The 13,095-nt window shown below is 37.2% G+C and overlaps 1 protein-coding gene across 11 annotated transcripts in view; it reads right to left on the bottom strand.

The window, feature by feature from the left end:
- NBEA (neurobeachin) overlaps positions 1-13,095 on the bottom strand; it is a 685,885-nt gene that overhangs the window by 62,587 nt on the left and 610,203 nt on the right. For all 11 annotated transcript variants that reach the window (XM_043576682.1, XM_043576704.1, XM_043576721.1 and 8 more), the window contains one exon: positions 850-1,002. In XM_043576682.1, the coding sequence (XP_043432617.1) occupies positions 850-1,002 (153 nt within the window). The remainder of the gene's footprint in view (positions 1-849; positions 1,003-13,095) is intronic.

Raw genomic sequence — 13,095 nt, 5'->3', positions numbered from 1 at the left:
GCTCATGCTGCCCCTGTCTCCCCCCCAAAATAAATAACAAATAAACTTAAAAATATTAAAAAGTATATACATATTTTGGGTCACTGGCTTTTTTAGTATAATTCCTCACTTTACCAAGAATAATAGTACACTAGGGAGGTTGTTTGGTAAAGTAGTTCATTTCCATATATTGTAGCCACATTGAGATTAAAATCTCCTTAAATAATGGATAAAAATATACCAAAAGCTATAAAGTTCCCACATGCAAACATTCTATTTATACATTTTTTCCCTATTTATACATTTTTTCCCTATTTACACATTTTCTATCTGAACAACCAGGTATCTGTCCTATAGATTTAAAAAAGTAATGATATTTTCAATCTATGAATGTTCACTAGGTGTTCTCTTAAAGACAAGTATATTATATTTTAAGATATGTTTCATAACTTATAATTTCCTGCACACAAATATATTCTCAATGTAAATTATTTGCTTTTGAATATTTTAGGAGTCAAAAAAGAGTACAGATTTAGCCGGTAGACAAAAATAAGAAATGACCATTTATTTCAAGCATTTTAGAATATCTTATATTAGTCAACAGATGCTCATCTGATTATCTTCTCCTAAGGGAGCAAATATAACTGAATTACCATTCCTTTATTAGTCTTCATGAAAGGAAAATCCACTCCACAATAAAGAACGATGTCAAAAGACAATAGTAAAATGCTTGCCTTTTCTTCCTTAAAATTTTAACCTTGTGTTTACAGATGTTAAAAGACAATTTGCTAAATAGTTAGAAACAAAATAAAACAACAGAGTATTTTCACTTCTTGAGGACTGCTCAAGCAAAAACAAAATCTCTCTTACCATCCTGTTGATCCGTACAAAGTCTTCAGGTTTTTTTGCCCAAGGGGGAAGACCAACGTCATTTACCACAACTTCATCTTCTCTGACTCCAAGATTGTATCCATTACTGTTGACAAACATCTCTGGTAGGTAATAGAACTCTGGAATTAGTTCCTGCCAGGAAGAAAAATGTGACATATTGAATCACTTTAAAAGTGAGTTGAATAAAACTATTATAACTTGTTAACTATAAACCAAATTCAATTCTTTCTTTAAATCCAATAGTTTATTATTTAATTCAATTCTGTATTTGATTTTCTTTAGATGAGAGGAAGAGAAGGAAGAGAGGTGAAGAAAGGAGAAGAGCAATATTTTTCTTGAACATTTTATTTGATAATTTATAAGACTTTCAATCTTATCTTGCTACAATTAGTTAAAAGGGTTACAGAATCAACAATAGTTCCTAGTAGTATTATCAAACAAATATGTAAAGCTATATCTACAAGTCTATGACGCTCAACAACCTTTTCTGAATATTATTAATACTCAAATTAAAAAAAAAGTTGTTGCCAATAATGGTTAAAAATCATGTAATATCTTCTACTTTTCTTTTTGATCACACTGTCAATTATACTACATATGTTTTTATAAAATGATTAATACTTTTATTTTATAATTTGGCACAATTAATTACTTTTGTACCTATCACTAAGCACAATGAAGAGATGATATACAACATGACAATAAGTTTTAAATGTTTAACACATGGCACCTGAATGGTAACTTCTTAATAAACTGGATCCAAAGACATCTTGTGTTATTTGTATATAAAAATGGCGTGAACAACACGATTCAAGCAAACTCGTGTTTGATGCACAATGTCTAATATGAGGTTTATGTTCCTTTAGAACAAATCAGATATGGAAATGAACTGTTTTTATGACCCTAGAAATGTTTTTTTGTTGTCAGTTTCTTAAGTAACTGGGAGAAAATGCAAACAAAACCAAAAAAACATAAACCACTGTAGTTTTTATGTACACCATCTATATCACAAACAACAACAACAATCTTTTCAAATATCAAGATGAAGATGAAATTAACCTTATATCGTGAAAAGCATAAGGACATTTATTTATGTAATATGATCTACATTGATAATGTAGTACCTGAAATTCAACTCTTCCTGTGGTCTTCTCTAGAGATTCATAGAAAAATTAAAAAAAAACAAAGAAACAAAAATCCCAAAACACCAGACGCTGATATCTTCAAATAAATCAAATTATTAACTTTCTAAGAACAGCATACACAAAAGCTTTCTCTTTATGGGTTCTCCTGCTGAAATCAACATTTGTCTATTATGACCTAAGTAGGTGTTTATCTTAGTAATGCTCTGTGAGAATTTGATTATTATCCATTCTGATGATGATAAATGTGAGCTGTAAAAAACATAAAACATAATAAAAGTTTGGGTACAGGGCACTGCGACAGGTACAAGGGAAGACAAAAGTGAACAAGACATGGTTTTATTTCAAGTAATTTATAATCTGCTCTGTGGGGTAAATACACAAACAGATGGTTGTAATACACAATAATAACTGCTCGAGAGGAGTAGAAACCAAGTACAAGGAAGCACAGAGGAGAAGGCAGACAATGCAGGGCAAGTCAGGAGAGACTTCACTCGAGACCAGACAGTTGAATTTGGCTCTGGCTAAGATAAAGGCAGGGGGAGGGGGCAGGGGACCAACAGGAAGTATAATCAAGAAGGGGTAAGGACTGAGTGTGGGTGGAGAATAGGACCATATGGGGGGGTAGGTGAAGATGGGGGAGGTGGGATGGTAAGAGTTATATGGAGCCAGATGATGAAGGAAGTTTTATGCCAAGCTAAGCTGTTTGGATCTTGTGTTATTGGGCAGATTTGTTTTGTAACAAGACATTGGGTGGCAACATAAAGGTTGGACTGCAGAGGACAGAGACTGGGCATCTGTGCATATGTGGGGAGAAGGGGAACCAGAAGCAGCAAGCAGAACAGGAGGGAAGGGGGAAGGGCAAGTGTGACTTGTGGTGACTGTGGGACTTCAGCAGGGAGGGGGTAACCTGTGACAGAGGTGAGGATGGGCCTGCAAAGAACAGAGGGAATTAGGTGGTTCACACTGCAAGACAGTCATTCATTAACAACAAACTACACAACTTCAAGGCCACAAGAAAGTGTGGGGAAGGAGAATTATGGTGAAATTAACATAAATTAATGTACATTTTCAGTGAACTGTATGTAAAAGGGGAAATTGAGAAGGGGCTGAAAAAAAAAACTAACAGGTAAACAAACATCCTATTTGCAAATCGTGATACAGTTTAGTTAGTGGGTAACACAAGAGCTAAACACTGATTCAGAAATATTCTATCAGCAATGACCGTAATCAGCTGATTTCTGGACTGGGTACACACTGATGGTGTATCTTATATTGCTTTGAAGGAGCAATCTGGTAAAGGTGTGTGATCACTGATTAGAAGGTAGAAGCAAAGCATCATTACCATTCTCATTGATCTGTATGCAATCAGAAGCGCATAATCATTATGATCTGATGTTTCTAAAATGCAAAGGTTGAAACTCTGTCCTCTATGCTGGTATTAGGAGGCGGAGTCTTTGGAAGGTAATTAGAATTAGATGTGGAGCCCTCAGGAATGGGAGTAGTGTCCTGAAAGGGGTCTTGAGGGAGCCTGTCTCTTGGCCACGTGAAGACACAGCAAGACAATGGCTGTCTGTGAACCAGGAAGCAGGTGCTCACCAGACACTGAACCTGACCATGTGGACACCTTAGCTTTGGACCGCCAGCCTCTACAACTGTGAGAAATACATTTCTGTTCTTTATAAGTTCCCTAGCTTATGGTAAAAATATAGCTGCCGGAGCTGACCAACACAATAATTATTAACTTCTCATTTCAATGCATTAAGGTAAAACTTAACGATATTCTTTTGATCTTACTCTCGCAGTTTGGGAAAACACGGACAATTAGTAAAGGATGTAGAAAAAGTGAAGAATATGTCTGTTTGGGCATTACCCATTCTTTATCTGACATGGAACAGCAATAGCGTTCCAAAAGGGGGAAAAGAATGTAAGATCACGCAGTCGCTCTCTCTGCAGGGTGATTTATATGTAGTAGACTCACATAAGTCAGGGATTTCCCTTACTGCCTTTCATCAGTTATTTGTGTTCATGTCTTATCTCCAGAACTAGACTATATAAGCTTCCTTGAGGACAGAGAGATATAGCCACATGGATAAAGCAACATAAATTTATTTTTTATTTAAACAGCCCAAAGAGTCTTAATTTATCTTCACCTGTCTTGGTGCTTCGTAATGTTTTCCAAATATATTATTTCCATTTTTCCCCCCTGTGGTTTAGGGTCACATAAACTGTCTGGTTATTATTAACCTATTTACCACTATAATACTATTTTCCTGAATGTCATTAAACTAGATTCACAAAGGCAACAAAGCCCTAGGATTTTATATTAATAACAGTTTGGGCAAAGCAGCTTTTCAAGCCTGATATTACAAGGTTTATATTTTGTTGATCCCTCGTAGCTCTTGGTGTTATACTTTATATGTAGCAGGTGCTCATTAAATATTAAGCTATTGATGAAGATATTAGGTAAAGTTATTTTAATATCACTAGAAATCTTCTGGGGAATATGCAGATGGTTGGAGGAATGCCTCAAGATTGGAAAGGAGCCAGTGAAGGACTTTATTATATAAAAGAAGGATGAACCCCCAAAATAACATTTGTACCCTTTGAGGGGCAATGTTTGCAGCTTAGAAAACATGATCTTGCTTAGCTTAGTTATGTATAAGAGGTTTAGCAGCATAAAAGTGTTCACTTTAAAATACAGAAAAATTTCATTGTAAAGTTGCTGACAAAATTGTACCCCAAACACAGAAGTGGAAGAAACAAGACCTACTTCATTTTAATTTAAACTCTCTGGCATAAGAAGGGGCTAAAAGCTGGCTGCCACCAAGGAGAAGCAGCGAAGCAGGGCCGAGAAAGTTCTGCCCTGATGGTTACACAGGAAGTCAGGAGGACGAGTTAAGTATTTCATCAGGAACATTCAGGGAAGGCAAGGCCAGTTATATGAAAAGGTAGCATTACTAGGGCCTTCCAGATGATCCTTCCAGACCATCCCTTCAAGAAGGCCGTGTCCTCCACTCCAGTCCTCATCTGAACCATCAGACTGTGATCACTAATTAGGGTGTTCACTGAGATGCTGGACTAAGCTGTTAGAAGCCTGATTTGAGGGTTTGAAGAGTGGAAGAAATGCTTTCAGATTTTGAATAGAGGGAACAGCCACAAACAGACACATTTTTAAGGCAAATATAAAGAAATTCCTGGAGCTCAGCTTAATTGTGAGGCCCCTAAAAGCTTCAAAAGACCACAGCTATATGTGACTGAGCCTGAAGTCCTGAGCTGGGGAGGTTTGGGGATTTTTGTTTGTTTGTTTTTTTCCCGAAGGGGAAGGTAGAGAGTGAACTCACGAAGTCTAGGGAGAAGTCGCTAAAGCAGCAGAGTGAGTGTAAATGTTTATGTCTCCATTTAATTTTTAATTTTTAAAATTAAAAGACTAAAAAAAACCTTGTTTCAAATAGCATTTTTAAATGTAATGTTAGCATATAAATGCAGGACAATAGTATATAATTTATATTCATGTGTATATAATTTAGAAGGTTTATTAAAAAAGAAAAACCTAAAGAATAAGAAGAGTTTCATCTCTGAGACTCAGCTGTTATATCCAAGAAGATGGCCATGATTGTATCTTGGCTTCAAGACAAGAAGTCAGCTGAAATGTTACCTCTGGTCGTTCAATCTTAAAACAGCAGGCAGAATTTATTTGTACCATACTATATCTTGGTACTGTTCTAAGTGCTTTACATATATTTTCTTAATCTTGGCAAAATTTCATGAGATAGGCATTCCCATTCTTCCCACTTTTTAGACATGAAAACTGAGGCAAAGAGAAGGTAAGTAATTTGCTAATGATTACAGTGGAAATAGGTGGTAAAGCCAGAAATCAAAATCAAACACTTTAAATCCAGGGTCTCTGCTCATATATTCTCTATTTTGCCTTCTGAAGCAGCAACCCAGTCATTCTGTAGGGACTTCATTCTGTTTTGATTTTCTGCATAGCGATGCTGATTTTCTTTATATATATATGTATATATATATATATATACATATATCTATATATCTATATATATATATAGCTCCTGTGTCCCACTATACTGGGACTCCCATGACGGTAGGAATCGTTGTTCAGTTTGCTCTCTGGTTCACACCACTCAGTTGGTAGGACCTAGTACATAATAGATACTCAATACAAATGTGTGAGATAAAAAAAATGAATCAATTATTGCTATATGTTTATCATCTCCTGAATTTCAGGCATGAAAGAGTGATAAGAGCAATATTGAAGGCCTGGTTTTCAGGCTGTGTTGGTTAATGCAGGGGTACTTAGGATGACCAGTTAGTTGAAGATAAGGGGGAAAAGGGGTGGGCAGGCAGTTTGGGGATTATCTTTTCTTCTAGCAAGGAAGTGTTACTTTATGTGCATCAGGATCAAGTAGATCTGAGTCTAAATCTGGACTTCCTGCTAGCTTGGGTAAGTTTCTTAACCTTTTGGAAAAAAAAATCAGTTTCTTCAATATGCAAAATTGTGATGATAATAGTAATTAACTCACAGGGTAGATGTGAGGATTAAATGGGGACAGTGTGTAAAACAATGCATTTAATAGCTTTATGCAAAATATATTATAGAGACTATTTATTCTATCTACTTTTTTTCCATGCAGATCAAAAATATTGCTGCTGAGTTTGCCCCAGTACCAAAGCACATACTGTAACCAGTAACAAAGCTGTCACTTTGGGTGTTTGTTTGAATGCATACCTATGTAGACAATTCAGATGACTAAAATGTTTTTATCAAACATACAATCTTGTATCTTACCTACTAGCCTAATCAGACATATTTTCATAAGTTACTTGCACTTCAGATTTTCGTTTTGTCTAAATGCACGATCAGATTGAACTGAACGGTATAAACCAAACTAGAACTTCTAACTTCTTAAAATTAGTTGCTTGTAGAACTTTTTCAAAGACCTCTCCATGTCCTCTGTGTCCTCTTTGGCATTTCCACTTTCCCATTCATCCCATAAAGTGGTGGAGTCTACTTTTTCTCCCTTGGAATATGGGCAGGCACATTTCGACACACAGAATGTGAAAAAATGACACTGTAGGGCTTCTAGAGAACCCTAAGACCTCAGAGGCCCTGTAACTTCTGTTTTTATCCACTTAGAAGCTGACCGTCACAGAAAGTAGTGTGGCCCCCTTGCTGGAGTGATCGTAGAAAGGGACAGACATGTGTGGACAGTCCGAGCTATTCCAGCAAGCTCAGATGGGTGACGGAATATGTGCGTGAAGCCACGATGGGTTCTGTGGCCCGGCCCTTTCCCTCCAGCTGTTGCCGTGGAGCACAGCGGTGAGCAATCCTTGCTGGGCCTTAACTCCAAATGCATAACTGTCAACAAATAAATACTTGCTGTGGTTTTAAAACGAAGTTTTGGGGTGCTTTGTTCCACAGTAATAGATAATGGAAACTGAAATTGATGCCTGGGAGTGGAGTGCGAAGTAATAAAAACTCAAACATGGCACTGGCATCAGGACCAGGAAGGAGACAGAGGCTGCGAAGGCCATGAGGAGACTGGGTAGAGTCTGGAGGATCAATCAGCAAGCAGGAGAAAAGCAACCGGTGTTACGTGGTGGTGGAAAATTAACAAGACTGTTTCTTGCAATAATTTCAAAAATAAGAGAAAAAGTATCTAATGAACTTGTGCTCTGGTTTAGGAGATTTGCAGGCAGAATGCTGAAAGTGGCCACTGGCTTCTTTGAATGGTCTATGGATAAGGTATTCTGAGCTAAGGAAGAAACAGCTCAGTTTTAAAGCAATATTTAGGGGAGATATAAGGGCCTAGGACAATGTATTCTGATGCCAAAAGATTCTCAAAATAAGAAACAGGTTCAGAACAAAGGTCCATTACAAAGTGCTGCAAATCAAATATGGCCAGAGGGGAAAGGGCATGGCTGTATCCCACCTTATACCCGAGCTCAGCAAAATTCAAGGTGGTGGAGTGTAGACCAATTAATTCGGCTACACAGAGGGATTCTAAGAATCTTAAGGGCATTATAAATAGCATCTTAACTCATGTGCAGAAGTAGAAAGGATCCTACCTCAAAATGAGTTTTGAGTGAAAGCTTTTTCCTAATAATGAACTATAATTTGATATATACCAAGTGCACAGAATTTTAAAGGAGGCTGAAGGTGACCTGGTCCCAACTTTCTATAATCATTTAGAGAAAGCCACTGAGCTGCAAACAAGGGCTATCTCTTATGGAAAAGAAAACTGATTCAGAGGGCGAAGCCAAGGTCCCAGAGGACCCATCCCCACAGTCTAGGAAACTGACCACACATGCCTGGCTGCAATCCCTATGAACCAGCCACTGCTATCTAACTCCCACATCCCCTCCTTTGGAACAGAGTCTGTTGAGGTTCACCTGTTTCTGACTCACCATCATATGCTGAGTGTACATGGGACAGAAAAGCTGTATTTCTAGTTTCCAGGTATCCTAATTAGGAATTTCTCCACCTTATCTGTATCTGGACCTAATATAGACCATGAGATACGAGATTTTGAGCCTGATGTAGCTAACAAGCTGATTATATTTTGCATTTAGGAGGAATGTGAACTGTGATCGGAGAGAGGACCTTAGTAGACTGTTTGCGGAGATGGTCACAAAAATCCTTCTAACCACCATGTCTTCTTGTAATGTGACTTCACTACTTATCTCACCAGGAAGCAAAGTTCATTTGGGCTCGTCCTGTGACTTGTTTTGACCAACAGAATGCTATAGGGGTAACACTAAGTGACTTTTTTTATTTTTAAGTTTATTTATTTATTTTGAAAGAGAGAGAGAGAGAGAGAGAGAAAGAGAGAGAGAGAGAGAGAGAGAGAGAGAGAGAGAGAGAGAGAGAAAGAGAGAGAGAGAGAGAGAGAGACAGTGCAAGTGGGGGAGGGGCAGAGAGAGGGGAGTGTAGAGAGAATCCCAAGCAGGCTCCATGCTGTCAGCACAGAACCCAATATGAGGCTTGAACTCAGGAACCATGAGATCATGACCTGACCTGAAATCAAGAGTTGGACGCTTAACTGACTGAGTCACCCAGGTGCCCCAACACTATTGGAGTTTTAAGCCCTAGGCATGAAGTAGCCTTGCAGTTCCCATTTTTTTCAACCTTTTGAAAAAGTGTGATTTTCTTAGAAAGACTATGTAAAGAAAGAGGACCAGCCGGGCCCTAGCTGTTCCAGCCATTCTTGCTAAAGCAACAGATAAGTGAGTAAAGTCAGCTTGAATCCTCCAGACCCAGACAAGCCACCCCAGTTGACCCCAGGTGAACCAGAGACAAGCTGTACATGACGAACCCTATTCTGACTGCAGAACTCTGGGGAAATAAAGGGTTGTAAGTTTTTTTTTTTTAAGGCACTAAGGTTTGGGGTGTTTTGTTACACAGCAATAAATGATTAAAGTAAACCTTGATGGTCCAATTATCCCAAACTAGTTAAAGCGGTTGGATGTGGTTATATGATCATATGCAGGAAAATCACGGCAGCCTGCTATCCAATGAATACACGCTGCAAAGAACTGAATAGACCTCAGTGCTACTTCTGGCTTCCTCCTTCCCCACTGTGTGAACTTAGGCAGGCCACTTAATATCTCTGAACCTTCTTTACAAAACGAGAATCATGACAGCTATTTCACAGGGATGTTTTGAAGACTGTGTCAAATAACTAACCAAGAAGCATGTTTAAAAACTATGGAGAACCATTCGAAAAGAATGAACTCTACTATCGTAACTTCTAAGTGTGCTCCTTCAGAGGTACTTTCGGCACTATCTTGCCTACTTCACATAAAGGCTCTTCTGTTTACTCTCGTCCCCTTGATAGGTTTCTGTTAATCAGCTTCTCTTTAAGGAAAGGGTCCAAGTAGCTTAAGATTTCCTAAATGAAAAACAGTACAGAAAGACACCAAATATTACTCAAGAAATGGCAAGATGAATATTATAACAGGCATTATGTGTCTGTAAATGTGATTTCTGGTTTATTTTAACAGCTACACTAAAGCCCCGTGGTACAGTTAATAGTGTTATATGCATTCTGTCAATAATAAGAAAATATCCTCAAACACAATTTCTAATTTACAAGCTTATGACAAGTTCAAGCTGCTGAGAAATTGGACTTGAAAGTATGTCTTAGAGTGATCGAAGACCACTATTAACACTATCATAATTGTATACCTATTGCATCAAATCTGACATTTCAGTTTAATATATTTTGCTGAGAGAGCATACCATTATATGGCTTCCTAGAGAAATCAAATCCAACCCAGACGTTTTCACTTTTCTAATATAATTCACTGCAAGGTTTTAAAGCTGCCATCTCTTTTTTCCCTTTTTTTCAAAAGATTGATGCCCTGGCATCCGTTAATTCCACAAGAGCTCATAATGGGTCAATGAGTCAGTGGTGAGCACCTCCATTAACTGTATTAATTTACACTATGTCACCTTAATGACATTTTGTCACAGCTACCTTTTCTGACATCTACATAGCTATTCAAAAGTAATATAACAACTTTTGAAGGCATTAAGGAATCTTAGTGTAAGAACTCCAGTAAGTTGAATGTCAGTGTTACCAAGACTACTATAGAAAAGGGAAATAAAATAAATAAATAAATAAAAAACTAACTAGTCTGACTTAACTCAGGGGAACTGGCTCCTGAAAGGTCACTTCACCAACACTCCATCTCTGCCCAGCTTGTATTCATTATCACAGGAAGAGAATGATCTTAATAAAGAGAGACAGAATAAAGCCATCTACTCTATTCTAGTTCTTTCTTAAACGATTATCTAAGTAAATACAGCAGACATACTTTTCTTCACAAATGGAATTGCAGTTCCTTAAATTTATATCCAACGCTTTATTTAACAGCTTGGGGATAAGAAATCAAAAGCTTAGGTTTTTAACACCCAGTTAGAAAAGCTATTATTGCTCTTGGTAACATATTCTTCCCTGCTAAATGAAGTATTATTTTAGAGGGAAAAAATACTGTGCGCTTTGATCAGTGTATTTAAACATGAATGTAGAAAACCTCAAGTTACTACCAGTATTGCCAAAAAATTTCTCTAACTTTCCCTCAAACTCTGACAGCTATAAATGGAAAGACTGATACATTTGGACACACACACACACACACACACACACACACACACACTTGAAATACAGCACAACAAAAAGACTGAGAAAACATACTTGTAATGCAACTTGATGCAATTTCAAAGATCTTTTTCAAATCAATAAGAAAAAGACATATGACCCAACTGAAAAATGGGAAAAGACTGGAGTAAGTTTACAGGTCAATAAATATATGCAAAATCCTCAGTTTCACTCATAATTAATGACACGCAAGCCCAAACAAAGACAACTCTATTTTCACTCACCGGATTAGCAAAAATTACACCATTTATTAAAATAGTGATGAGGGGGGCTGTGGGGAAGGAGGCATCCTCACACACTGCTCTAGGGAGTGAACTACCATCTCTGTGAATAATGCTTTGGCAGTATCTTCCAAAATTAAGTGTGTATAGCCATTTAGCCATTAGTAGAAATTAGCCTTTACATATATACCCAAAGTTCATCAAGATGACTTTGCAAGGCTGTTTACTACAGCCTTGTGCTTAACAGTAACAGTCAGAGAGAAAGACAAGCTATCTATAAACAGGAGATTGTCAAAATAAATTATTGTGGATGTGCGCAATGTGCAGCCTTTAAAAAGAAAGGATCTATATGGAAAGATATTCAAGGTACACCTATCATAAAATATGAATGGGAATGGAAGATGGGAAAATCCATGCAATGTCAACCTGGGGAAACGAGCTTGTTATGAACTAATTAGGTCCAGGGTTGGGGGAATAGGTCCTGTTTGTATTCAGCACAGCTGCTTGAGGATAAAAAAGAGAAAAACCTCCCCAGATAGTGATGGCCACTATCATTGGTGATGTGACCCCCAGGAACCAAAGCAACACAATGGTAACAAAATGTATGCATTTCTTAAAAGTTCTACAACGGGAATATGCCAGGAGAAATCCTAGCAGTTTTAAGAGGGAAAAGCCTGGTATAAACATTGGTCATCAGAGACTGACCTGTAACTTGGTGAGATATTTTTGGTGATAAGAAGCATCAATAAAGTTCTCAGGATAGAAAATAAGTCTAAAACTATGTAAATTAGAGTGATTAACTGATCTGTGAGTAGGTTTGTAGGGGTAGATCTTTGAATTAGGCTGAAAAGCCAATTTTCTTTTTTGTGATGAGGTCTAATAAGAGTGAGCAGGCATTTTCACGTGAAAAAAATCTGATACAATGTGGATACAGCTCCGAATTATCTTTGATAGCAATAAACAAAATGTATGGATTAGCTACACACTTGTTAGATCCATTTTGTTTGTTTTCCACTTTTGAAAAGAACTGAGCAAAGTTGTACTCATCCAGTTTTCTTACAGTTCCATAAGGTTGTAATTGCCTTGTTAAAAATGTTTGCAATAGATAAGCAAAAATATGAAAATTTTGACTTTAGTTCACTGCCTTTTGTTGGATTAAGACCTTAAGTGTAATAATACCATAATATTTTTTTTTATCTAACAATATGAGTGGCAGTGATGGGGAAAAATCTGCCTTGAAGAAAGAGGGCTTAGGATAAGAAACACATACACCTATGCAATAACCTGATCATATCTCATTATCAGAGAAAAAGATGAGAGAACAAATGTATTTTATTGTTTTGAATACAACCTTTTCTTTTCTTAAACAAAAGCCTATGTAAATGAATAACAAATCTTTGTATTTAACCATAGTTAAGTAGTACCAACTGTAAAATTACTCTGCTCCCTGGCTGTTCCTCAGTATCGTGTGTGTGTTGGTTTAATCTAATGTGTATTGTTGCATAGTATCCCCAGGCACAGTCAAGTAAAAGCTAAGGCTGTACAGAAAAGCCTACATTTTAAATGGGTCTTGTCATTAATGCTTTATTAATTGCCCCAGGCTACATAAACCCAAAGCTGGGCAAGCTATAACAATATGACACATTAAGGTCAAATCCAATTCCTGCTGTGTTTTAT

This window comes from Prionailurus bengalensis, chromosome A1, assembly GCF_016509475.1.
Source record: "Prionailurus bengalensis isolate Pbe53 chromosome A1, Fcat_Pben_1.1_paternal_pri, whole genome shotgun sequence".
NCBI lineage: Eukaryota > Metazoa > Chordata > Mammalia > Carnivora > Felidae > Prionailurus > Prionailurus bengalensis.
This window is presented reverse-complemented; position numbering and strand designations above follow the sequence as displayed.